The 22,265-nt window shown below is 39.4% G+C and overlaps 4 protein-coding genes and 1 pseudogene across 13 annotated transcripts; 2 read left to right on the forward strand and 3 right to left on the reverse strand.

The window, feature by feature from the left end:
* Positions 1-74: 74 nt before the first annotated feature.
* On the reverse strand, positions 75-8,403 carry LOC143212683 (beta-1,3-galactosyltransferase 5). 5 transcript variants are annotated; one of them, XM_076431748.1, is made up of 3 exons: positions 7,981-8,403; positions 2,703-3,292; positions 75-2,162 (listed from the first exon to the last, which is right to left on the reverse strand). In XM_076431748.1, the coding sequence occupies exons 2-3, from the start codon at positions 3,256-3,258 to the stop codon at positions 1,648-1,650; spliced, it is 1,071 nt and encodes a 356-aa protein (XP_076287863.1). In that variant the 5' UTR covers positions 3,259-3,292; positions 7,981-8,403; the 3' UTR covers positions 75-1,647. The 5 variants fall into 5 exon arrangements, with proteins under 5 accessions (XP_076287863.1, XP_076287835.1, XP_076287825.1 ...); XM_076431720.1 differs by having other exon boundaries at positions 2,703-3,296; positions 7,981-8,401; XM_076431710.1 differs by having other exon boundaries at positions 2,703-3,296; positions 7,977-8,401.
* Positions 8,404-10,007: 1,604 nt separating this feature from the next.
* LOC143212753 (uncharacterized) lies at positions 10,008-20,420 on the forward strand. Of its 3 annotated transcripts, XR_013009760.1 has the most exons (5): positions 10,008-10,439; positions 10,603-10,701; positions 14,801-15,005; positions 19,552-19,643; positions 20,240-20,420. XR_013009760.1 is itself a non-coding variant. In XM_076431880.1 (4 exons), exons 1-3 carry the CDS (start codon positions 10,341-10,343, stop codon positions 19,612-19,614), a joined length of 261 nt encoding a protein of 86 aa, XP_076287995.1. In that variant the 5' UTR covers positions 10,020-10,340; the 3' UTR covers positions 19,615-19,643; positions 20,240-20,420. The 3 variants fall into 3 exon arrangements, 2 of the variants coding, with proteins under 2 accessions (XP_076287983.1, XP_076287995.1); XM_076431880.1 differs by lacking the exon at positions 14,801-15,005 and having other exon boundaries at positions 10,020-10,439; XM_076431868.1 differs by lacking the exons at positions 19,552-19,643; positions 20,240-20,420 and having other exon boundaries at positions 14,801-18,404.
* LOC143212667 (carboxylic ester hydrolase-like) lies at positions 10,203-14,428 on the reverse strand. 3 transcript variants are annotated; one of them, XM_076431661.1, is made up of 9 exons: positions 13,755-14,428; positions 13,060-13,360; positions 12,743-12,940; positions 12,490-12,668; positions 12,264-12,429; positions 11,510-11,845; positions 11,310-11,436; positions 10,982-11,166; positions 10,203-10,270 (listed from the first exon to the last, which is right to left on the reverse strand). In XM_076431661.1, the coding sequence occupies exons 1-9, from the start codon at positions 13,947-13,949 to the stop codon at positions 10,218-10,220; spliced, it is 1,740 nt and encodes a 579-aa protein (XP_076287776.1). In that variant the 5' UTR covers positions 13,950-14,428; the 3' UTR covers positions 10,203-10,217. The 3 variants fall into 3 exon arrangements, with proteins under 3 accessions (XP_076287776.1, XP_076287795.1, XP_076287786.1); XM_076431680.1 differs by having other exon boundaries at positions 13,060-13,212; positions 13,755-13,894; XM_076431671.1 differs by lacking the exon at positions 10,203-10,270 and having other exon boundaries at positions 10,778-11,166; positions 13,755-14,425.
* Positions 15,333-18,307, reverse strand: LOC143212680 (carboxylic ester hydrolase-like). The gene is made up of 8 exons (XM_076431695.1): positions 18,113-18,307; positions 17,169-17,469; positions 16,852-17,049; positions 16,599-16,777; positions 16,373-16,538; positions 15,962-16,297; positions 15,762-15,888; positions 15,333-15,633 (listed from the first exon to the last, which is right to left on the reverse strand). The coding sequence occupies exons 1-8, from the start codon at positions 18,305-18,307 to the stop codon at positions 15,429-15,431; spliced, it is 1,707 nt and encodes a 568-aa protein (XP_076287810.1). The 3' UTR covers positions 15,333-15,428.
* Positions 20,333-21,568, forward strand: LOC143211191 (uncharacterized; annotated as a pseudogene). Its single transcript, XR_013009410.1, has 2 exons — positions 20,333-20,422; positions 20,506-21,568. The product of XR_013009410.1 is annotated as an uncharacterized LOC143211191 (transcript).
* The last annotated feature ends 697 nt before the right edge of the window (positions 21,569-22,265 follow it).

Consider the following 22,265-nt stretch of genomic DNA (forward strand, 5'->3'; position numbering starts at 1 on the left):
ATTAATAAGCTTCCGATCGTATAAATAGCCAAGCCAGAGCTGTACGATGACGTGCAATTGAAACGATCCGTGGTTTATTGAAATTATAATTACTTTACTTCATCACAAAGATTACATCGTATTACACTATGTGGATATGTTCGGCAATACAATGGGATATGATCCATTTCACACAGTGCGACGACAAGAAGTTGCTATTTAGTCGGTAAAAATGAAATAAATAAGGAAAAAATTGCCTCATCGAGCCCCGTTTCGGTTTTCTGTCTGACGGGAATCAAGAGGATACCGTATAAAACACAAGCAACAATCATTTTCACATATCTTTTTTTTTCTTTGTTTCTTTTTTGTACGTGACACTATATGTGTAGGTATAGCTAATCGATCCGGAATGTACAGATTTGCGTTTTCGAAGTAAGATACATTATGCAGGTGTTTGTATTAGTTACGCTAAAAGAGGAGAATCGGTCCTGTCGAACGTACACTCGCTATTGTAGAGAAATTAGTGCGTTTCTTTTTTACAAGTTTGTTTCGTTTTCGTTGTATATGGGAACTTCAAAAAAATATGGAATAAAAAAGAAATATAAGTACAATACGTATATACAAACACTGAGGTATTTCATTTGACAATAAATCGTAGAAACAAGACTCGTGTTGACCCATACAACTCCCGGATACCACTCGAACACTTAAGGAACTCAGAAATCGAATATCATCAAATCGCGCTTTGAGGAACGGTTCATAGTACAAGAACAAGAATTTCTGTAATCTCCCTAACCGCGAATGGACCCTTGTTTTTTTAGGGGAAGGGGGTTGTACTTATTGTTTACATAACATTGTTAATTCGACTCGTCAAAGTTCTCATATAACAATCTGTTATCTTAAATTTTGATATAGCGATATATATATAACGTGTTACATAATACGTGTGCACGATCTCGCCGATCGCGAACGCTCTCGAAAATAATTATTAAAACGATTCTTTTTAAAACACTGAGATCGTGTCCTCGTTTTATGAAACACGCTATATCTATAAATTTCTCTCACGAATCTGATTTCTATTCCGCCCATCGTTTACTTTCGTCGCGTGTTTGCTTAATTCACGGAACACCACGCTGTTCCTACAAAGGTGTTAATGAGCCCTTCAACCTTCAATAAAAAGTAAGTCGTTAATTATGCGTAAATGAGTGACAAGTGTTATGGTATGTACAAAAATTGTCGTACGTGTATTAACCGCGGGTTCCACGTTCCACGTCGAACCGGTTATCCCTGGGAAAAGTTTCCACGAGTAAGTACACGCGTTCCATCAACGTCTGAATGCAGTATCTCCATTTCAAAAGAAACAGACAATACACGTCTATATGTACACACAATGATTATCTCGTCTTCTTAACACCGAGCTGTTCAGTAAATACATATACAATGATTGACAAAGAAAGGATACCGAGGAAAGACAATATGCCCGATCGGACATGTAGAATCTCTTTGAGCGCCGTAAACGCAATCGACCGCGTAAGTATAGTGCAAAAGAATTGAACACTCAGATATAGGAAATTAATGAACCGTCAAGACGTTAAGCTTTTTATGAGAAGCGGCGGACACGACGCCCCCTGTGCCCCCGATTGAAATGAGATATTTTAGTAATACTGTTTAGTTTAGTAGGCTTTCGCTGCTAGGCCGTGGTTTAGTGACCAGACTCTGTAAGGCTCTTATTTCGTTTTCCGTTAGGTTAGGAGGTCCGAACAGAAACTCTCTATGAGAACCCGGATTGGACAGGAGATCCTGCATGTTCTCGCTGTTTAGCACCAGATCATGCAGAGAGGTTTGAGTTAAATTTACTTTCCTAGCTAAAGTCCCGGTTATGTGGACATCGTCAATCCAGAAGTACGGCTCCCGCTGGGCTTCGCGATACAAAAGAAACACGCTATCAGGGGAGTACAATATAGCCCATCCAGCACAGTACACAGGATAATGTCTATCAGGATATTCCTGGGGCGAGACTCTCCATTTCGATCGCCAGGATCTCTTCACGGTGCCCACGGTGATCAGGTCGCAGAGGATCAATCGCCTGGCGCCCCAAGGTGATAGGTCGCGCTTCAAGAAATACAACATCGCAGGTATATGAACAAAAACATCATCGTCTAATTTTAGTATATATTTGGCACCTGAAACAATAAAACAAGATTAGTCTGGGGATCGACCATGTAGTTAACGCGACTATTATTATCCATAATAGATTTCTTATCAATAATAGATACTCGACTATTGTATCACTGAACAAAAGCATACACAGTGTGTCCGATTTGACTGAAAATCGTCATGAATGATTTTACGAAATGTATGAGGATTCACGGTCCAGTTTTAACACATTGATTGCCAATGTGACCGATCGGTCACAAGCGAGCGAGCGAGTAACAAACTTCATATCTCGCTCCGCCGTCGCGCCGCGCCGATACTTGAAGGTTTACGTTTTCTTATTAGGATTTGCCGTAGGCGCCCTTCGATATTTTTTTTAAGAAGACTGGTATCGGACGTTTATACCCAGCCACATCAGCTGGCAACGAATGTGTTAAGTTAAGGACTCTGTTGAATGAACTCTCCCTGTATCTGTGTCCCGTGACTATGGTTTATCGCAATTTGTGGCGGAGAAAAATGATCTACAGCGACCCCGTCTCCCGATAAAACATTACAAGCAGTTTTCTTACTTGGACAATGATACGTAGCCCACTTTAACGCCATCACATGCTTGTAAGTCATGTTTCTGTAGGCATCGAGAAAGTTGCCTTGTATCAAATCTTTATATTTCCTATTCTCCTGCTCAAGCCTGGTCTGATACTCATTGGAGTAGCCGACCAGGAACAGGAGCGCTACGTCCGTCGATTGTTGACCCCAGGTCTCGCGGACGACATTCCTCTTGAGGAAGTTCTCAGGCGCCGAGTGGACGAGCATCAACAGCAACGGATGCGTGCGGTTGCATAGATCGTGATTGATCGTGAACCTGAAACCTTTGAAGTCGATCAGCGTCGATTTGTCACCGAACGGGAGCTCGTTCATCAAATACGGCTGCGGAGAGGGCGTCACGTTCCCGGGGAACAACAACAGATAGCCAGGCGCTGTGACGCCGTTGGTGTATGGCGTCAAGGAGCCGTTGCCGTCGATGTGTAGCCAGAACGAGAAGCATCCAGTCAGAGCCAAGGCGACCACGAAGATCAGGGTCCATGGCGACGAAGCGGAGACATGCAGCCGCCGCTTATCCAGCATACTAACAAGACCCTTTCATCATATGCGTTTCAGCCTGGCTGCAAAATAAAAACGTCCACGTCTTACTCATTACATTTAGACCCCTTCTAACCGAGCGCTCTGCACAGGACATTGCCACCAGAGTTGCCAGCGTAAAGTCTTTATGCTTCCCCTCCACCGTCAAACTCCCCTTTTGCGACTAGCACGAGAGCGAAAGAGAGAAAGAGGGGGAACGTCACGCATCAAATCGTGCAGAAAGTTGTCGCTAGTGTTGCTAAAGGCGAATCGAGCCACATTTAGCAGTAGCAGGGGAAGCATTTTGAGGGGAATACAGGCCAGTCTGGCAACTCTGATTGCTATCAACGACATCAACAACTCTAACAGTTTCCAGACTTGTCAGACATAAAGTATGTCCACTTTTTTGTAAGGATGTCCAAAAAGATTACATTTTACGATTTCACTTGTAATCACTTGTAATCGGTAAATATATCGTAATAGTAATGCGATCATGTTTCCACGTGAATAGTTTGGCTACAAGGACAATATTCAGTCACCGACACCTACGTGACTTTTTGTAAAATTAATGAAACACCTGTTCACGATCATCGAATCGATCAACAATTTTTAATAATGCTACATGAACAAAATAATCACCGTTCGTCTTTGACACCGAAAAGGACGAAACTCACACGAATCATTTGTAACGAATAATTATTCTGTAGAATAATGTTGTAGAATCAAAGTTCATATTCCTATCTACGTACATGCGAGTAACTAAATATATGTTCGATTGCACTGATTGGCTAGTTCTTCGGTCAATATTTGTGATAGGTTGATTGTGGTTGATAGTTTCCATATATCTTGAATCAACGATGTAGCAATAGTACAAGAATCATTTACGACGTTAGAATTACGACGTTGCATTCTCAAGGAAAGCGGTAATGCGACTAACCAAATAGATATGAAGTCGACTGCCAAGTGCAGCGATAGCTGGTTTATTCTGCAAATGACGATTAGGTGTTGATACTTTGATACACATTACCGGTATGACTAATGCAATACCGTTTGTTACAATAGTTTTACATTTACGTTCTCTCGAAGCACAGTGCGGACAAACCTGACATATCTCATTAGTCGTTTATATCACGATATAAATTCCTTTGGTAAAACTGCATATTAGGAGGAAATCTATATTATTAATCGTATAACAATCATTTTTCTGCATAAATATTGTTAATTTTTTTTATTTATTAATTTTATTGTTAAATTTCATTTTTATGCGAATAATTACCATTGCATATACATTAATAAACAAAAGATTTTTCTAAAAAATCTTACCAAAAGTTAGTAGTTCAGGAGATATTTCAATTTAAAAAACTCTAAAATACCATTACTGTCGTACTAAGACGTTACATAAGTAAGTAAACACTAACGTCTTAGTACGACAGTAATGGTATTTTAGAGTTTTTTAAATTGAAATATCTCCTGAACTACTACCTTTTCGACATACATAGATTAGTACTTTTTTATAACGAATGTCCAGCTGCATCGATCGATGTATTAAAAAATACCTCATTCCATTTAAAAAAATGAAGGTAACCTTGAAATCTCATAAAAAAATTACATGAAAAAAAATTTTGTTGGTATCTTAGGAGCCCCATTTTATCATTCAACTTTGTCCTTCAGACATTTGACGTATCTTTAAAAACAACAACAAGATATTCAAGGTGGTCAAGTTAGCTGGGACACCCTGTATAATAGAAGGTGCTCACCAAGGTATATACATTCTTTTTACATTTAATAAAGTAGATTTATTATTTGTATATTATTACTTGCATGTAATACTTCAAATTAACATAAACAGCAAAAAGTATCCTGAGATTTTATATATTTGGATACATTACTTGTTATAGTTTAAGAATTTTATAGTTTTGTTTGCAGCTAATTGCTATACTTCATTTTATAAATTGATTAATAAGCAAGGTCATAAAATGAACTATAGCAGTTAGTTATTAGTCTGGAGCGCGACTTTACGAAATATCTTCTGCACTGTGCGTCACGTCGTTCAAGTACCGAAGTCGTGACAATACATGATAAAATATGGAATGCGACTTTCCGAAATATCTTTCTAACATAGTTAAAGTACAATTGATTAACATTAATATTTATATACGATTACTGTACAATAAATCGTAAAATGTTCCCGAAAGCGCAAACACGCAAGTCTTGCGTTTATTTTTTCCTTAGAATTATTTTATTGTAGCAGGTCTGTAAAATGGATCTGTAATTAACCACAGTTATCGAGTTTAAAAAATAGTGGCAAATATTTATCGTTTGAAAATCACCAATCGAATCACCGGGACTGTACGTAGCCCAAAGAAAACATTGAAAGTGTATTTTTGGACTGTGGCTTTCTACCAGGGACTGAAACGGTTCTGAAAATAACTGTTTCAAATTGTTATATATCGGTTCTGATTGAAACAGTTGTGAAGAACCGAAATGATCTTATAACTGTTATGAGAATATCGGTTCTGGGTTATATCAGTTACGGTTACGGTTCTTCAAAGCCGATATTATACCGATTCTATAACTGTTATTCTTCGGTTCTGTTTCAGTTTCAAATGGTAGATATACAAGCTGTTTCCTGTAACGCGACGCACGATTTTTCACCCACTTGCAGTCATCAGTAAAAGAATTTCGAAAACAGTTCGTTTGGGTTTTACAAATAGGAACACATATTTTTTTTGTATTTAGAGGACATCTAGACGAATTCAAAACACATATTACATATTTTTACTGTCATATTACTCGATTTACAGTAGTGGAAATGTAAAATATTTAGCTTTTCGTAACCTTGTCGCTATCAAATAATGTTTACACTGTCTTGTTGTTGTAAACTTTTTTTGTGAGATGGCTGCAAGTGGGTGAAAAATCGTGAGTCACGTTAAAGGGAACATCCTGTTAGCAAAAGTTTCTACAAATTATAAAAATTTATTTCTTAAGCAAAAATCGTTAAAATAATTAATAACGATAAATAACTATTTAAATAATAAGGATACAAAGAAATTTGTATACATTATATGTCGAGAGTCGGAACCGGTATTGTAACTGTGTTGAATCTCCGGTTTCTACACAGTAAAGTATTTACGAAGAACGTTATATGTATAATGTATACATATAGTCTGTATACTCTATGTAGTCTCTAGAAGTTGCAAGCCTATACCGTTAATCATTCTTACTGCCTTTGACAGTTTTACTTATGGTCTAAGTCTAAGTCTAAGTGATAAGAATCACTCGAGCGTACTATACATTATAATATTCGCACGTGCGTCTATTCAAGGGTAAACCAAATAGTAGCGCGTGTGGTATCGTGTAACAATAGCATTAACAGTACTCGGCCTCACCTTTATTCTATGGAATGTAGAATAAAGTACTATTTGTAAGACGAAAATAAAACGGAAAGACGAGGCAATGCAATAAATAGAAAAATCGAAAAGAATATACGACGAGTCAGAAATACGTAAGTGTGGGGTAAAATAAAACACTACATATGTATATGTAGGCGATACTGTACGCAAGGTCAAGATTCCGAATATATAAAAAAATGAATGTAGTATTTAGAAGCGGATGTACTTGTACCATAAATAGTTGTAATTTGTAACATTTAAATTCTTTGTGTTTCCTTGAAATTAAATTTGATTTGCACATGTTTCAGCTATCCTTGAATTTTCCGTTACGCGCTACGCGATAATAATTACGTGGGAACGTACATTAGTACGTAAATATTATTTCGAAAAAATATTTTAATTATTTATTAAAACTGTTACGTACTTTTATATCGAATGCTCAATACACATTTAGTTTGTTTTGATGCATGTTTTTGCACACGTTTGCCACTTTAACACCGTACGCCGAATGGGTATATCCATATGTATTAAACTACTTGATACGTCGATATTAATTCAACACTAATTCCTTATATAAGAACGACTTGTAAAGGAACGAAGATAGCAGTTTTTAATTGATGCTTCTTACAAACTTGACTTTTGACGAGTCACACATGCCGTGTACACCTTGTTTAAACAATACGCATAATGATACGTTGACAATGTTTGGAAAAGCAATGTTTTGGAAATCGAAGAGAAGACGTCTTTTAGAAAGCGCCGCGAATGTAAATAAAACTTTCACTCTGTAGATGTTTTGATAAAATAAATTTGAACATTCCTAGACCAAAGTTCCACCTTGAATCGTTGTATGTAACATATTATTCACTTGCGAGTAGAGTACAGAACCGACTTACTGTTTTGTACGTTTCAAACTAACAAACACTGAAGAAAGTCAGTGCTACAGTATGCACTAAATAATTGAGCGGAACAACGTGTACCGACCAAGGTTCATGAACAATGGTCAATTTCATTGCTTCTCTACAATTTCACCGTTCGATGATATGTATTTCCGCGTTATAACAGCCTTACAAAAACGAAGAAAATCATTACATAGAATGATGCATCAAAACTAAAAGGCGTGTATATATTTGAACGTTACGGTAACGTATCGAACGTTGGCTATTCAATTTGAATTTTCTGTCTGAAACAATATAAAAAATCGCGGAGAAATTGAAAAAACCAGAAGAATATCGAAACAAGCGGTCGTGGGTTTGGAGGTGGTTTGTAGCTGTGCAAGTTGAGAAGGAACAGATAAAAACAAAAGAATTTTAGTAGGCGATATTTCAAACTTACTTACGTGCGGTGAGAAACTCCGGAAGTATCTGTGCATCCGTAGTGTCTTCGAGTATTTTACTTTACACATTCGGCACGAGTAATAACGTAGCACCGACGACGCTGAAATGCAGCACGAACACACAGGGATTTGTGGTTATGTCAGATCTATTGTTGACGATCCGCCCCGTTCAGCAGCAACATATTCCGAGGCTGTTTCCGTGGTAGCACTGCGAAGTACGTCAATCGAACGAGATCACCCCGTGCCCCGTGGTGTTTCAGCAGTTCTGTTTCTTCTTCTTCCTAACACCCCTCATCTTTTCCTTCTTATTTGTTTAGATAATCGGCCACCTTTACGTAGACAAGACGCCACCGACCATGTGTATAAAAATTCACTAGGAGGTGAAGCCACGAGACAAGCCGTATACGCCGAGTTAGGTCGCAGGACAACGGGTGGCATGATGGATATTCCTAGCCCTTCGCTCGCAGTCAGAGCAACGCCCATTCTACAGTAACGTTCAAAATAGATGGAACACAGGACCGCGAGATTTTGTAACTTGACTACTGGTACATATGTACTTTGCATTCGACCTCCTCCCCCCTTTCCTCTCTTATCGGTGCAGCATTATCGCCAAACTGGCTGAACTATCCCACTTTTGTAGCTCTGCTTTGGTAGTCTCAGAACTTTTCATAGGCTCCAAAGGGGATGCTTCGGGCAACCGATCTACAGGGTGCCCAAAAAATGTCGAAAATCTTGAAAGGGGTGGTTCCTGAGGGCATCTCCAGCGAAAATTTCCGCCTCGGCTTTGTTGAGGAATTACGACAAATACGGACCAATCGGATCCTGAGCGTGGCGTTGCTATTGGCCGAGCCGGGATCCATTCGCTTATAACTCCGTACAGGACTGAATAAGATTCTTCCGTAAAGAAGGATCGATGGTAGACGAAAAAATGTTACGATGTTTTGCAAGATATATCTGTGGTTGCAAGGAAAAACGCCGCATGTCGCAATTTCAAAAACTGTGAGTTTTTATACTATAGGATTTACGTATTTACCAGAAAAAAGCCATGACAACAAATCCGAAAGGCTCAAAAACTAATGCAATTTAACCGATGTCCTATATCAAAGCATAAAACTGCAATATCTCGAAAATAGTTCTTACTGAAAAGCGTTCTTCCTGACAATTACAGATATTACCCCTTCATCTTTCCATTTCCTTCCCAAAATCCACTCTTTCCTTTGCCTTCCCTATATGTATAGTACCGAGTCGATTTTATAACAGTAAACTATATATAAGTTCGTTATCAATAATTTTGGGAAAATTCAAATTTCAAATGCTTGTTGATGCAAGATGAGAACTTTCCCCGACAGCACAGTCTGCCCGAGCCCACCGCCGGACCCAGCTAGCCGAGCCCCAGCCCGACACGTTACGGGCTAACGCAATGCTTGGCTCAGCGTTGAGACCAAATCAGGACGATTTAGCCTGGCCCCTGTGCACAAAAGGGCGCGATTTTCACCTGCCGGGGGCTCGAGCCCAGAGCCTGACGGCCGGGCTGGGATTCAGCCTGTTTTTGAGAGGGCAGCACGGTATCACACTAATGTGGCCAATCAGTGCTTCGATTGGGCCCAACTTTTCTCGCGCATGCGCGACACAGGGCGGGTCGCATCAATGTGGCAGTACTTTGCAAATGCGTAGCAGTCTCCCTTGTTACCGACAAAAGTATAATAAGTTAATAAATAAGACCTTTGAGGGCGATTGCTGCCTAGATTGACCTTTATTTGGCGTTTTTGACTACTGAAAAAACCCGTGTTTGTATTATCACGCAATGAGAACGCGAATCCCGCACCCTTGCAATCTTGCAAATCGGCTGAATCCTAGCCCGGCCGGCAGGCCCTGGGCTCGAGCCCTCGGCAGGCGGAAAACGCGCCCTTTTGTGCACAGGGGCCAGGCTGAAACCGAGCCGGTGTGCCGTCGGGGTTCTCATCTGATTGTGACTTGCGAGTCAGACGCGCACGCGCACGCGCACGATACGATACAACGATATACGCTATAGAGAATTTCTTTGTCGAACGTTGACATGCGTTGACACCCGTTGAGTTGCAAACACCATGCGGCGGGAAGTAGCGCGTCAATACTTTGTTGTATCATTTGTGTAACGTCGTATTTATAATAATTGAAGTGATTTTTTTCGTCGTATCAGTGTATGTCCGTGCTCATATTTTCTACTCTGTTTGTAAAATGAGTCTAAATAACTAACTAGTCTAACTCCATTTGTCAAATGAGGTTATCTTCTCCCAATTTAATTTCGGAAGATAAACATAAGTTTATGTGTTAACATATAAGCCACGTACAATTTGTGTTGTTTAATTAAATTTGGTTCAGTGATGGATATTTTGCCAACGCAAGTGTACGAAGATGATGATTCCTTCACGCCGACACATCAACTATCTCATTTTGTGCCACACAACATAAAAGAAAAACATGTACAAACTGTTTCCTTTATTATAATATTTGTTGTATTCTCTTCGGTGCCTATCAAATATTATTTCATTCAGTTTAAATCGTTTTGATAAATGAATTTTCTATTATTTTTATGACTGTTCTGGAGTTTGTTTACATGTGATTTATGTATATAAAATATTTTAGATTGGATCACTGAGGATTGGCTCCATCACCTATCCAATCGAGCAGGGAATTACCAAAATTGGTAGGCACCCTGAGTGCGATATCGTACTAAACGATCAAGTAAGTTTATCAATAATTATACTTTTATAGTACTAGCAGTTTCATGTAAATGTATTCTATTATTATAGCGAGTATATTAGCATTTATCAGGTTTATTATAATAAATATAGGATATTTAAAGCAGTGTTGCTTCACAGTTTATTATAACACTTGTATAATTTCTTAGTTAATTTATTTATTTATTGATGCTGTAAACCTTGATATAATTTCTTAGTTCGGTTACATTATTAGTAACATTATTTTTAGGATATTAAAGATTTTTATAATTTCCTTCTTTGAGTTTGCCCACTCTGAGTATTTCTTAATTTGTTTTCATTAAAATCGATAGAACTCCACAAGTCTTTCTGTCCGAAGTTATCATTACAGTCCATGAAAATATTGTCTGGTCCAGCGATGTGCAAATATTCCAGTGATTTTTTGTTAGGATTTAATCTAGGCCACATTACTCCACCCATGTCAGGAACTCTGTATCACAGAAAAATATGCACATAACTACACAGCAGGTTTTATGCAATCATGATGAAAATGAGTAGGTGTAATTAATATATAAAATAGTAAAGATCCGCTGTCTACCCATAACCATTATACAATTTATTACATAGACTTACCTGTTATTTGCAAACGATACCCATAAATGTATCATAAGTTGTTGCATCTCGAGGTCACACAGTGTTGTGGTGGAGTCCACATGTGGAGTGTCAACAATCACATACACGTCATCTCCATGACTAACACCTGTGCACAGATAATTCGATGCATTTAACTCCTTTCTTTCTCCGATATTGTTATCTCTATACAAATAACATACCATAGTTGTTGCGAGTTCCACTCAATGCGTCGCTCAAACTTGTTGAACCTCTGTAAGTATAATAATAATACCATACAGGTTTTTTATTAACTTTTGCCTGCATTCTGGCAGCTTTCTCGCTGTCAACAAAGAAGAATCTGTCTCCAGCCATATGTACTAAGGGTTTCGTCGTTGTCTCGTCTATCTTCATTGTTCCAAAATAGTGTTGTTTGATCAGCCTGGCAACTTCAACGTGCTTCTCCTTAGGCAAAGTGTAATTATAATCCAAGAAATGAGGAGCGAGAAGGTCCCAGTTATCGTCCAATGCTTTCAGAGCTTCTGGTATGGCAATGAATTCTGTAAACCCGATTCATGAAAAAGAAGTCCAAGCTTAATGGTATGGTTATAGTGGAGCAGTGAGCATCGATGATAGCGGCGCGGTGAGCAGCGCGGTGGAAACAAACCAATGTAATTAAATGCAACTGTATATAGTGGAGCGGTGATAAGAACTGTGAGCAAGGCAGCGCAGGTAATAGAGGCGCGGTGACCAGCGCAGCAGGAACAAATCAACATTCGTGACAACATTTCGACACATACTAAAGAAAAAGTATGTAGTTTCTTTGTTCCTCGTTACCATCCGTCTTTGTTCAACTCGCCGCCGCTCCACTATAAACACGCACCGTACAGTTCTCCTTGATGCTACGCTATCTTCGATCCTCCACTATAACCGCGTACTAAGGTGCAGATACGTTAGATTCTTGCAACTTATTTTTACCTGCAACCGGGTACAATCCCTCTTCGCTGGTCACACTAGTGAGCCAAGGAACATCTTGCACGTCTCCGCAGTTTACAATTTCGATAGGAGGGCGGTCGATGAACGGTTCGTCTCCAGCTTTTTCAACAACTGGTCCAAATGGCGTGAACGGGTTGAAATAAAATTTCTAGAGTCGAACAAATATGTTTAAAATAGCAAATTTTAGTACAAAATAGAGAGCACTCACCTGGAACTCCTTAGTAGATGCAACCAGAGACCGAGATGGTTGGAATCTCAAGCAATGTATCATCTCCATCTTGTTAGCTGTGGGGCAACCCATGAGGGCAGCAACTTTCTGGGCTTTTTCTAAGGCGTTTTCAGTCTGTGGCCAAGAGTTGAAAGATGTACCGCTAACGGAGATACCGGCTGCAATATGGCAGAGGAGTTTTTGAACCAAGGAAAAATTTCAGATCTATTTAGTCGTTGATTCAGTGATTTACCTTGGAAGAGGTCAGCACTCATAGGCGATAAATAATGATAGTGGACACTCGCACCACCAGCACTAAAGCCCACCAAAGTCAGTTTCTTTGGATCACCGCCGAAACATCTGATATTCTCCGAAACCCATCTCAGAGCCATGCTCTGATCCTTCAGTCCCATGTTGCCAGGAACAATTTCATCTTCTGTACTGAGGAAACCTACGAGGAAAAGTTTGCGTCTATTAGAGGATTTAATATAAAATCGTTGAAGACGGAAGAAATTACGATTGGTAGACTGCGGACCTAGACACAGTCTAGCGATTAGTATATTTAAGTACCTAGTATTCCCAGACGGTAATTCAATGTAACAAATATTACATCCTGGTCCATGAGGAATTTAGCACCCGTGTCCATTCCACTACCGAACATGAAGGCTCCCCCGTGAATCCAAAAGAGGACTGGCATGGTTTTCGCGGCCGCTTTGTCGCGTTCTGGAACATAGACGTTTAGATACAGACAGTCTTCGGAGCCTATTACCCTCTCGTTCGTGGCGTCAGCTATTTGAGAGTATTGCAAGCATGGGGAGCTGAATTTCGTTGCCGAAATTTCGCCGATCCATGGGGATATTCGGTGAGGGGGCTGAAAAAACGTTGGATTGTCAATGAGTTTTTCCATAAATCTTTATGGAAGAATTCTCGCAAGAGAAGCGAGCACAAGCCTTTAATGATTGTGGAAATTGACTTTTGAAACAAAAATTTCGAGCGTGAGTTAAGAATTTAACAATTTTAAACGTGATGAATTAGAAGTTTTTTTTAAGATAAAATTTATCGAGCAATTCTTAATTGTTGATCTTCTAATTGAAGTAGACTATTGAAATGTTACCGATAAACATGTTAACTCGTTATCCCCGGTTGAGAGCTTGTGAAACAGTTAGGTAACTGTCGGTAGACGAAATATAGATTCATTTAAACGATCTTTAGACTATCCCATGGTCAGTTTAAGTATTCAAGCGGTTAATAATTGATCTGCTTACTTTGAATCGAAGTTTTCCGATCGGTGGCAAAGCGTAAGGAATTCCCTCGTAGGCTTGATATTGTCTTCCATTGGCAGATAGCTTACAGTAGCCCTTGATGCAGCCTAAGGGTGTTTTAACTTTCGGCGCGGTCTCCAAAGTCCATCCGAAGATGAAACATCCGAGGAGGACCACGAGAAGCCACGCTCTCGTCATCTTGGACCAAACTGAAGCAACTCGGACCGGTCTGCTTTATTTATCGCGTACTTTTTCGATCCTTGGGCGATGCTAATGTTGACTTAGATAAGTACGGCGACAAATAAGCGCACTGCATTTGCTCTATAGTACAATCTAGAGTACAAGATCAGTAAATTTCTTCCCACCCCTGTTTTCAACGGCAATCGTCATTGTAATGCCGCGAATATACTTAGATGTCTTAACATGTTCGCTGCCGAGCGACATTTTCAAAAACGGTTCCACCAAATTGTTGTGTTTTTTTCTAACCCCAAAGCCAGATACCTTCAAGAACATGAAAATACTCCGAGTTTGATCGTATGTGGCGTAGGTAAAACAAAAACGTTCAAAAAGTCTTCAGCGCCTCTGCACCAACCGGCGCCGTTGAAATTACCTTCGAAATATTTCAATATATTTACATACAGTAATTCTTCAATCGGTTTCCAAGAGCCGTGTTCTGCACGGAAGGCGATGGTGTAGGGACACTATTTTTTATGACAGCGTCTACCGCGCCGAGACTTAAATCGAGAGCGCGAACATAGAGAAGGACAGAATGAAATACGGATCGTGTGGCCCAAGCGTGTCGCCGGCACAGTTTACAGGCCCACGAGTTCTCACAATGTAATGGCAATGATAGAATTGTTTATTTTTCATTATTTTTCTTATTAAAATGACACCAAATACGATATAATTTCAACTGTATTTTGTGGTTTTATTGACGGTATGGAATAACTGTAGAACATAGAAAATGATACGAGTGAAAAAGAAAGAAAAACTGTATGGTTTACTCTATTGTTTAAAATACCAATGCGATGCTAACATTTTTCCATCAGGCCCGACGCGTGTACCGTAATGGTTTACAGACCTTCCGACCTTCAGACCTCATATTTTGGAGCACTTGGAGAAATCTGGGATTTATGACGCTTGCGAACGCTATTGGGACTGTCGACGAAGTTTTCGAAGAACAACTGCATTATGCAATCCTAAATTAATATCACAGACAGGAAACAGCATTCTCAAGAATAACTTCGCTGGCACGTATGTCGTAAATTTTGTTCATCATGTGTAACCGAATGCTTTCTTCTTTTTTCTTGCTACTGGTATGTACTTTGCATTCGATCTCCTCCCCCCGCTCCTCTCTTCTCGGTGCAGCGTTATCGCCAAACTGGCTCTATCACCTATACAATCGAGTAGGGAATTAACAAAATTGGTAGGAGCCCTTAGTGCGATATCATACTAAACAATCAAATAAGTTTTTCAATATTTATCCTTTTATCGTACTAGCACTTTTAATATAAATGTATTTTATTGTTATAGCGAGAGTATATCAGCATTTATCGGGTTTATTATAATAAATACAGGATATATAAAAGTAGTGCCGCTCCACAGTTTATTATACTCGGATAATTTCTTAGTTCAGTTATATTAATAGTAACATTATTTTTAGAATATAAAAGATTTTTATAATTCTTCCCTTTGAGTTTGCCTACTCTGAGTATTTCTTAATTTGTTTTCATTAAAATCGATAGAACTCCAAAAGTCTTTCTGTCCGAAGTTAGCATTACTGTCCATGGAAATTTTGTCTGGTCCAGCGATGTGCAAATATTCCAGTGATTTTTCGTTAGGATTTAGTCTAGGCCACTTTACTCCACCCATGTCAGGAACTCTGTATCACAGAAAAATGTTCATGACGAAAATGAGTAGGTGTAATTTATATATAAAATAGTAAAGATCCACTGCATAAAGATCCGCTCTCTACCCATAACCATCATACAATTTATTACATGGACTTACCTGTTATTTGCAAACGATACCCATAAGTCTATCATAAGTTGTTGTATCTCGAGATCACGCGGTGTTGTGGTGGAGTCCAGGTATTGAGTGTCAACAACCACGTACGCGTCATCTGCATGACTAACACCTGTGCACAGATGATTCGATACATTTTACTTCTTTCTCCGATATTGTAATCTCTATGTATACAAATAACATACCATAGTTGTTGCGAGTTCCACTCATAGCGTCGCTCAAACTTGTTGCACCTCTGTAAGTATAATAATAATACCATACAGGTTCCTTATTAACTTTTGCCTGCATTCTGGCAGCTTTCTCGCTGTCGACAACGAAGAATCTGTCTCCAGCCATTTGTACTAAGGGTTTCGTCGTTGTCTCGTCTATCTTCTTTGTTCCAAAATAGTGTTGTTTGATCAGCCTGGCAACTTCGACGTGCTTCTCCTTAGGCAAAGTGTAATTATAATCCAGGAAATGAGGAGCGAGAAGGTCCCAGTTATCGTCCAATGCTTTCAGAGCTTCTGGTATGGCAATGAATTCTGTAAACCCGATTCGTTAAAAAGAAGTCCAAGCTTAAGGTGTAGATACGTTAGATTCTTGCAACTTGTTTTTACCTGCAACCGGGTACAATCCCTCTTCGCTGGTCACGCTAGTGAGCCAAGGAACATCTTGCACGTCTCCGCTGTTTACAATTTCGATAGGAGGGCGGTCGATGAACGGTTCGTCTCCAGCTTTTTCAACAACTGGTCCAAATGGCGTGAACGGGTTGAAATAAAATTTCTAGAGTTGAACAAATATGTTTAAAATAGCAAATTTTAGTACAAAATAGAGAGCGCTCACCTGAAACTCTTGAGTAGATGCAACCAGAGACCGAGATGGACGGAATCTCAAGCAACGAATCATCTCCCTCTTGTTAGCTGTGGGGCAACCCATGAGGGCAGCAACTTTCTGGGCTTTCTCTAAGGCGTTTTCAGTTTGTGTCCAACAGCTGAAAGATGTACCGCTAACGGAGATACCAGCTGCAATATGGCAAAGGATTTTTTGAACCAAGGAAAAATTTCACATCTATTTAGTTGTTGATTCAGAGACTTACCTTGGAAGAGGCCAGCACTCATAGGCGATAAATACTGATAGTGGACACTCGCACCACCAGCACTTAAGCCCACCAAAGTCAGTTTCTTTGGATCACCGCCGAACCATTCGATATTCTCTGAAACCCATCTCAGAGCCATGCTCTGATCCTTCAGTCCCATATTGCCAGGAACTATTTCATCTTCTGTGCTGAGGAAACCTACGAGGAAAAGTTTGTGTCTATTAGAGGATTTAATTTAAAATCGTTGGAAGCGGAAAAAATTGCGATTGGTAGACTGCAGATTTAGACACAGTCTAGCGATTAGTATATTTGAATACCTAGTATTCCCAGGCGGTAATTGAACGTAACAAATATTACATCCTGGTCCATGAGGAATTTAGCACCCATGTCCATTCCACTACCGAACATGAAGGCTCCCCCATGAATCCAAAAGAGGACTGGCATGGGTTTCGCGGCCGCTTTGTCGCGTTCTGGCACATAGACGTTTAGATACAGACAATCTTCGGAGCCTATTACCCTCTCGTTCGTGGCGTCAGCTATTTGAGAGTATTGCAAGCATGGGGAGCTGAATTTCGTTGCCGAAATTTCGCCGATCCATGGGGGTATTCGGTGAGGGGGCTGAAAAAACGTTGGATTGTCAATGAGTTTTTCCATAAATCTTTATGGAAGAACACAAGCCTTTAATGATTGTGAAAATTGACTTTTTAAACAAGAATTTCGAGCGTGAGTTAAGAATTTAACAATTTCAAACGTGTTGAATCAGAAGTTTTTTTTAAGATAAAACTTTTTATTAATTTTGTATTCTATCATTTTATTGATGTTTTTGTCACCGTGTCAAAAAAGTTCTTCAGAGTTCATTCCGTTCGTATCACAATAATAACAGAACGTGATGATAGACATAGTATTCGGTAAACATCGTAAACCCATTATAACTGAACCTTCAAAATTATATTTTAGATAATAATTCTAAAAAACTTATTCGATTATATTATTTAGGATGACTGAATGTTGGTGTACAAATGAAGTTGCTGTCGTTTTTGAACAATTTATCGAGCAGTTCTCAATCGTTGATCCTCTAATTGAAATAGACTATTGAAAAGTTACCGATAAACAAGTTAACTCGTTATCCCCGGTTGAGAGCTTGTGAAAGACAGTTAGGTAACTGTCGGTAGACGAAGTATAAATTCATTTAAACGATCTTTAGACTATCCCATGGTAAGTTTAAATATTGATGCGGTTAATAAATAATTGATCTGCTTACTTTGAATCTAAGTTTTCCGATCGGTGGCAAAGCGTAAGGAATTCCCTCGTAGGCTTGATATTGTCTTCCATTGGCAGATAGCTTATGGTAGCCCTTGATGCCACCTAAGGGTGTTTTAACTTTTGGCGCGGTCTCCAAAGTCCATCCGAAGGTGAAACATCCGAGGAGGACCACCAGAAGCCATGCTCTCGTCATCTTCGACTAAACTGAAGCTATTCCGGACCGATCTGCTTTATTTATCGCGTATCCTTCCGATTTTTGCGCGACGCTAATGTTGACTTGTAGATAAGCGCACTGCATTCAAGCAACTGCGACAAATAAGCGCACTGCATTCGCTCTTGAAACACAATCTAGAGTACAAGATCAGTAAATCGCTCCCCACCCATTCTCAACGGCAATTGTCATTGTAATGTCGCGAATATACGGAGACGTCTTACTCTACATCGTCAGACTGTGCGTACATGTGATGTCAAGCAATTTCGACAACAATCTTGGCTGTACATTTTGTCCGCATATTTTGAATTGTCTGTTTCGAGAGATCGATCAAAGAGTATTTAATATTGCAGCGCATCGTTGTCGCACACATCAAATGTGTAGTTCAATTGATAAAAATCGGTGAAAGTATTCAAATTCGGCGCTTTATCATATTCGGCAAACATCACATTTTTTGTGATCCATAATGTTTTTGACTGCTTGTTTGAACTTGGTGACATTAAAAGTGATAAATATGAAATTCTGTCTTTATGTAACCAATATTTATCCACACCTAAAAATAGCTTGTCGTTGAAACTTTTTTTTAAGTTGACTCTGTGACTCCACAATTGATAGAACAAGATTTATGCGCCGATGGTCGATAGAAATAAATTGATCTCGACTTCAACAGCATTTTGTTTGATTGTGGAACGAAACGAAATACATAGGTATTGTACCTATGGTTGGACAACACTGATTAACAATTTCAAACGAGTATATATTATGTACATACTTATATACTCGACTGCACAGATATTGACGAATTAAAAAATATCTCGAAATAAAGATACAATAAAATTGGTATTCATTAGTTAATAGTTGACATATTTGTGTTGTATATTGTGAATATACATTGCGTAACTGCATATGCAGTTTAATAACAAGGTGACGACCGTTGCACTGAAACTTTCCATAAACATTGATAACAATCAAAACTTGCAGATACGAAGATTAAAAATCATGAGCGCAAAAAGTCACAAGTTAAACATAGAATTATCTGTTCGTACATAATTGTCATTTATCCGATAATTTCGAAATTAACAATCGTAAGTAAATAGAGCGAAAGAGTTCAGGATACGATCGTTTAGAAACTTTGTTTGAAGAATTGAACAATTAATATTTAAGTGCAAGTTCAATTACCAGAAATCGTGATGTTACGATAATGAGGTGATCAATTTCTTTTGCAGACGGTGTCCAAGAAGCACGCAGAGATCGAAATGACAGCAACGAAACATGGATTTGCGACTTGAATTCTTCGAACAAAACGAAGCTCAACAGTGTAATGAAATGTTATTTATATTTAAGTATAAATTATAGAATGTATAGCACGGTGAGGGTTTGATTAAAAATTTGAGATGTACATTTTCTACATAAAACCACGTTGGATGGGGAAAATCAATTTTTATTTATCAAGTCGCAGGAAATAATCTATAAAAGTATATTTGTTAAAATACCAGCAATGTTCGTCTGAATTTATGGTTATACTAACGAAACAGGTTCCATAAGTCTTTGTTATTAGATCGTTACATACGAAACGTCCGATGTTAAACAGTAACGTTAAACAAACGCAACTTTCTAAAATAGATTTATTCATAAAAATAACCATCACTGCAATCAAGGTGTTCTGCCAATGAATTTCAATTTTCTTGATCAAAACGTTTTATAACAACATTTGCATTCGAAAATCGAACATTTCATTATAGCCACAGATAAAGTACTTAAAAATCGCAACCTTCACTTTGTTCATCAATACTCTGCGCAATAGCAATTACGACAGTACGCATTATCTAGTAAATGGGTCCTTCTGACATCGAAATAATTTAAATTTTGGTTTCGATTCATCAACGGAAAACAATAATATAATTTCGTTTGCAGTCTGTTTTAAGGTCCGGTCGATATTACGAGCTAAAAGGAGGAAGCGTCGTCGAATTCGGCATGGTACGGGCCGTTTACTCAGTGCTTGGTGCAATGGACGAGTTGTTGATACCAGAAACTTCTGCGATAAGTCACTTGAGGACTGAGGAAATGATTATCCCAGTAACGCCAGATACGTCGATGGTAATCATCATCTAAAACCAGTTAAATCCAGAAATAATAAATTTTGGAACAGTCTTTTAATCCTATTACATGATCTTGCTCAGAACTTTTCATCGACGTCGGAGGACAACGTCTCTACATATAATCCCAGGAACCCAAGCAGAGAAAGGAGACACGGTATTCCGACGACCATCGTTACGAGTGAGAAGTTCTGCCAGCAACCCCAAGAATTATCTTCTGGACTCTTCCAGCGACGACAGTATGAACGACTCCAGAGGCTCTTCAGCACTGGGGAAGGAGAACTTAGGTGAAAAGGGGATCAGTACTCATGATATGGAGACGCAAAATTCATTTGAATCTCAGAGCAATTTGTCGGACAACATCCATAACGTTGAAACTCAAAGGGTCAGCTTGGACATCTTCCTTGCTGCCCAATGATATAGACATCGATGATCTGAACACGCTGAGGAAGACCGAAGTGCAGAACGCTTTGATCGAAAGCGATAAATGAGCAAGCGCTGTTGAACAGGGACAAATGGAAGAGGCACAATTAAAGACATACGTTTCTATGGAATTCGGAAAGATTGAGATTAAAGAGGAGGAATCATGTAGCAATGCGGTCGATCGGCCTGAACAAGCTGTAGTCGGGAAACAACGGGAGGTTTCCACAGAGATCCTTGACGAAAATCTCAAGGGGCGAGACTAATCGAAGAATTTAGGTAAAGTCACGTAACCTCTTGGAGGAGATTTTCCAATTTCACATAAATAGACAGTCGAAGTCTGGAATCGGTCAAGGACGGGAAGTCGTAAATTCTCAGTCAAGGACCTCTTAAAACTCTTCCGGACCTCTCTCTCGCTCGGTCCCACGACCCTTGTTTTGACGGGCCTTCACACTCCCGTGTACCCCAGTCTCGTGCGCGCATTATTGAGGCACCTCCAACACCAATCACCATCGAGCTGCAACCGAAGACAAGCCACCCGACGAATCTACGTCCAGCTGGAAGACCCGAATTTTCCTATTGGCTAAGAAAATGGAAGCTGGAGGAAGATAAAAACTTCTGGATGAGGCAAATAAGAAGCAGATAGCAGATACATTTCTCAGATCACAGAGTCGATAACTAAGAATTCAATTAAATAAATAGTCTATATTTATCTTTTTTTACATTACATTGTTCAAAGTTATTTTTCTGCAAAACTTCCACGAGCAGAGTGCTTCAGCACGGGCACCCGAACCCAATAAATTCCCTAATCCCACCACACTGCGACGTAACAGCCGAGTTAGATCCAGCATAATGGATATTTCTAGCCCTTCGCTCGCAATCAGAGCAACGCCTATTCTGCAATAACGTTCAAAATAGACGGAACACAGGACCGCGACATTTTGTAACTTGCTACTGGTGCATACTTTGCATTCGACCTCCTCCCCCTCTCCTCTCTTATCGGTGCAGCATTATCGTCAAACTGGCTGAACTATCCCACTTTTGTAGCTTTGCTTTGGTAGTCTCAAAACATTTCATAGGCTCCAAAGCGGATGCTTCAGACCACCGATCTACAGGGTGTCCAAAAAATGTCGAAAATCTTGAAAGGGGTGGTTCCTGAGGGCATCCCTAGCGAAAATTTCCGCCTCGGCTTTGTTGAGGAATTATTAACGACAAATACGGACCAATCGGAGCCTGAGCGTGGCGTTGCTATTAACCGAGCCGGGATTCATTCGCTAATAACTCCGTACAGGACTGAATAAGATTCTTCCGTAAAGAAGGATCGATGGTAGACGAAAGAATGTTACGATGTTTTGGAAGATATATCTGTGGTTGCAAGGAAAAACGCCGCATTTCGCAATTTCAAAAAATGTGAGTTTTTATAC

The sequence above is a fragment of the Lasioglossum baleicum genome, chromosome 1 (assembly GCF_051020765.1).
Source record: "Lasioglossum baleicum chromosome 1, iyLasBale1, whole genome shotgun sequence".
Lineage (NCBI taxonomy): Eukaryota > Metazoa > Arthropoda > Insecta > Hymenoptera > Halictidae > Lasioglossum > Lasioglossum baleicum.

What these genes read in the sequence shown, in the direction of transcription:
- LOC143212683 (XM_076431748.1), bottom strand. Translation starts at nt 3,258, where the DNA reads ATGCTGGATAAGCGGCGGCTGCATGTCTCCGCTTCGTCGCCATGGACC. An exon ending in GGCTACGTATCATTGTCCAA is followed by an intron (nt 2,163 to 2,702) that starts GTAAGAAAACTG and finishes TTATTGTTTCAG; the next exon opens with GTGCCAAATATATACTAAAA.
- LOC143212753 (XM_076431868.1), top strand. Translation starts at nt 10,341, where the DNA reads ATGGATATTTTGCCAACGCAAGTGTACGAAGATGATGATTCCTTCACG. An exon ending in ACAACATAAAAGAAAAACAT is followed by an intron (nt 10,440 to 10,602) that starts GTACAAACTGTT and finishes AAAATATTTTAG; the next exon opens with ATTGGATCACTGAGGATTGG. An exon ending in ATATCGTACTAAACGATCAA is followed by an intron (nt 10,702 to 14,800) that starts GTAAGTTTATCA and finishes TTTTTCCATCAG; the next exon opens with GCCCGACGCGTGTACCGTAA.
- LOC143212667 (XM_076431661.1), bottom strand. Translation starts at nt 13,949, where the DNA reads ATGACGAGAGCGTGGCTTCTCGTGGTCCTCCTCGGATGTTTCATCTTC. An exon ending in TTACCGTCTGGGAATACTAG is followed by an intron (nt 12,941 to 13,059) that starts GTACTTAAATAT and finishes TTTTCCTCGTAG; the next exon opens with GTTTCCTCAGTACAGAAGAT. An exon ending in GTATCGTTTGCAAATAACAG is followed by an intron (nt 11,167 to 11,309) that starts GTAAGTCTATGT and finishes TCTGTGATACAG; the next exon opens with AGTTCCTGACATGGGTGGAG.
- LOC143212680 (XM_076431695.1), bottom strand. Translation starts at nt 18,307, where the DNA reads ATGACGAGAGCATGGCTTCTGGTGGTCCTCCTCGGATGTTTCACCTTC. An exon ending in TCGGAAAACTTAGATTCAAA is followed by an intron (nt 17,470 to 18,112) that starts GTAAGCAGATCA and finishes ACGTTTTTTCAG; the next exon opens with CCCCCTCACCGAATACCCCC. An exon ending in GAGTGCTGGCCTCTTCCAAG is followed by an intron (nt 16,778 to 16,851) that starts GTAAGTCTCTGA and finishes GCCATATTGCAG; the next exon opens with CTGGTATCTCCGTTAGCGGT.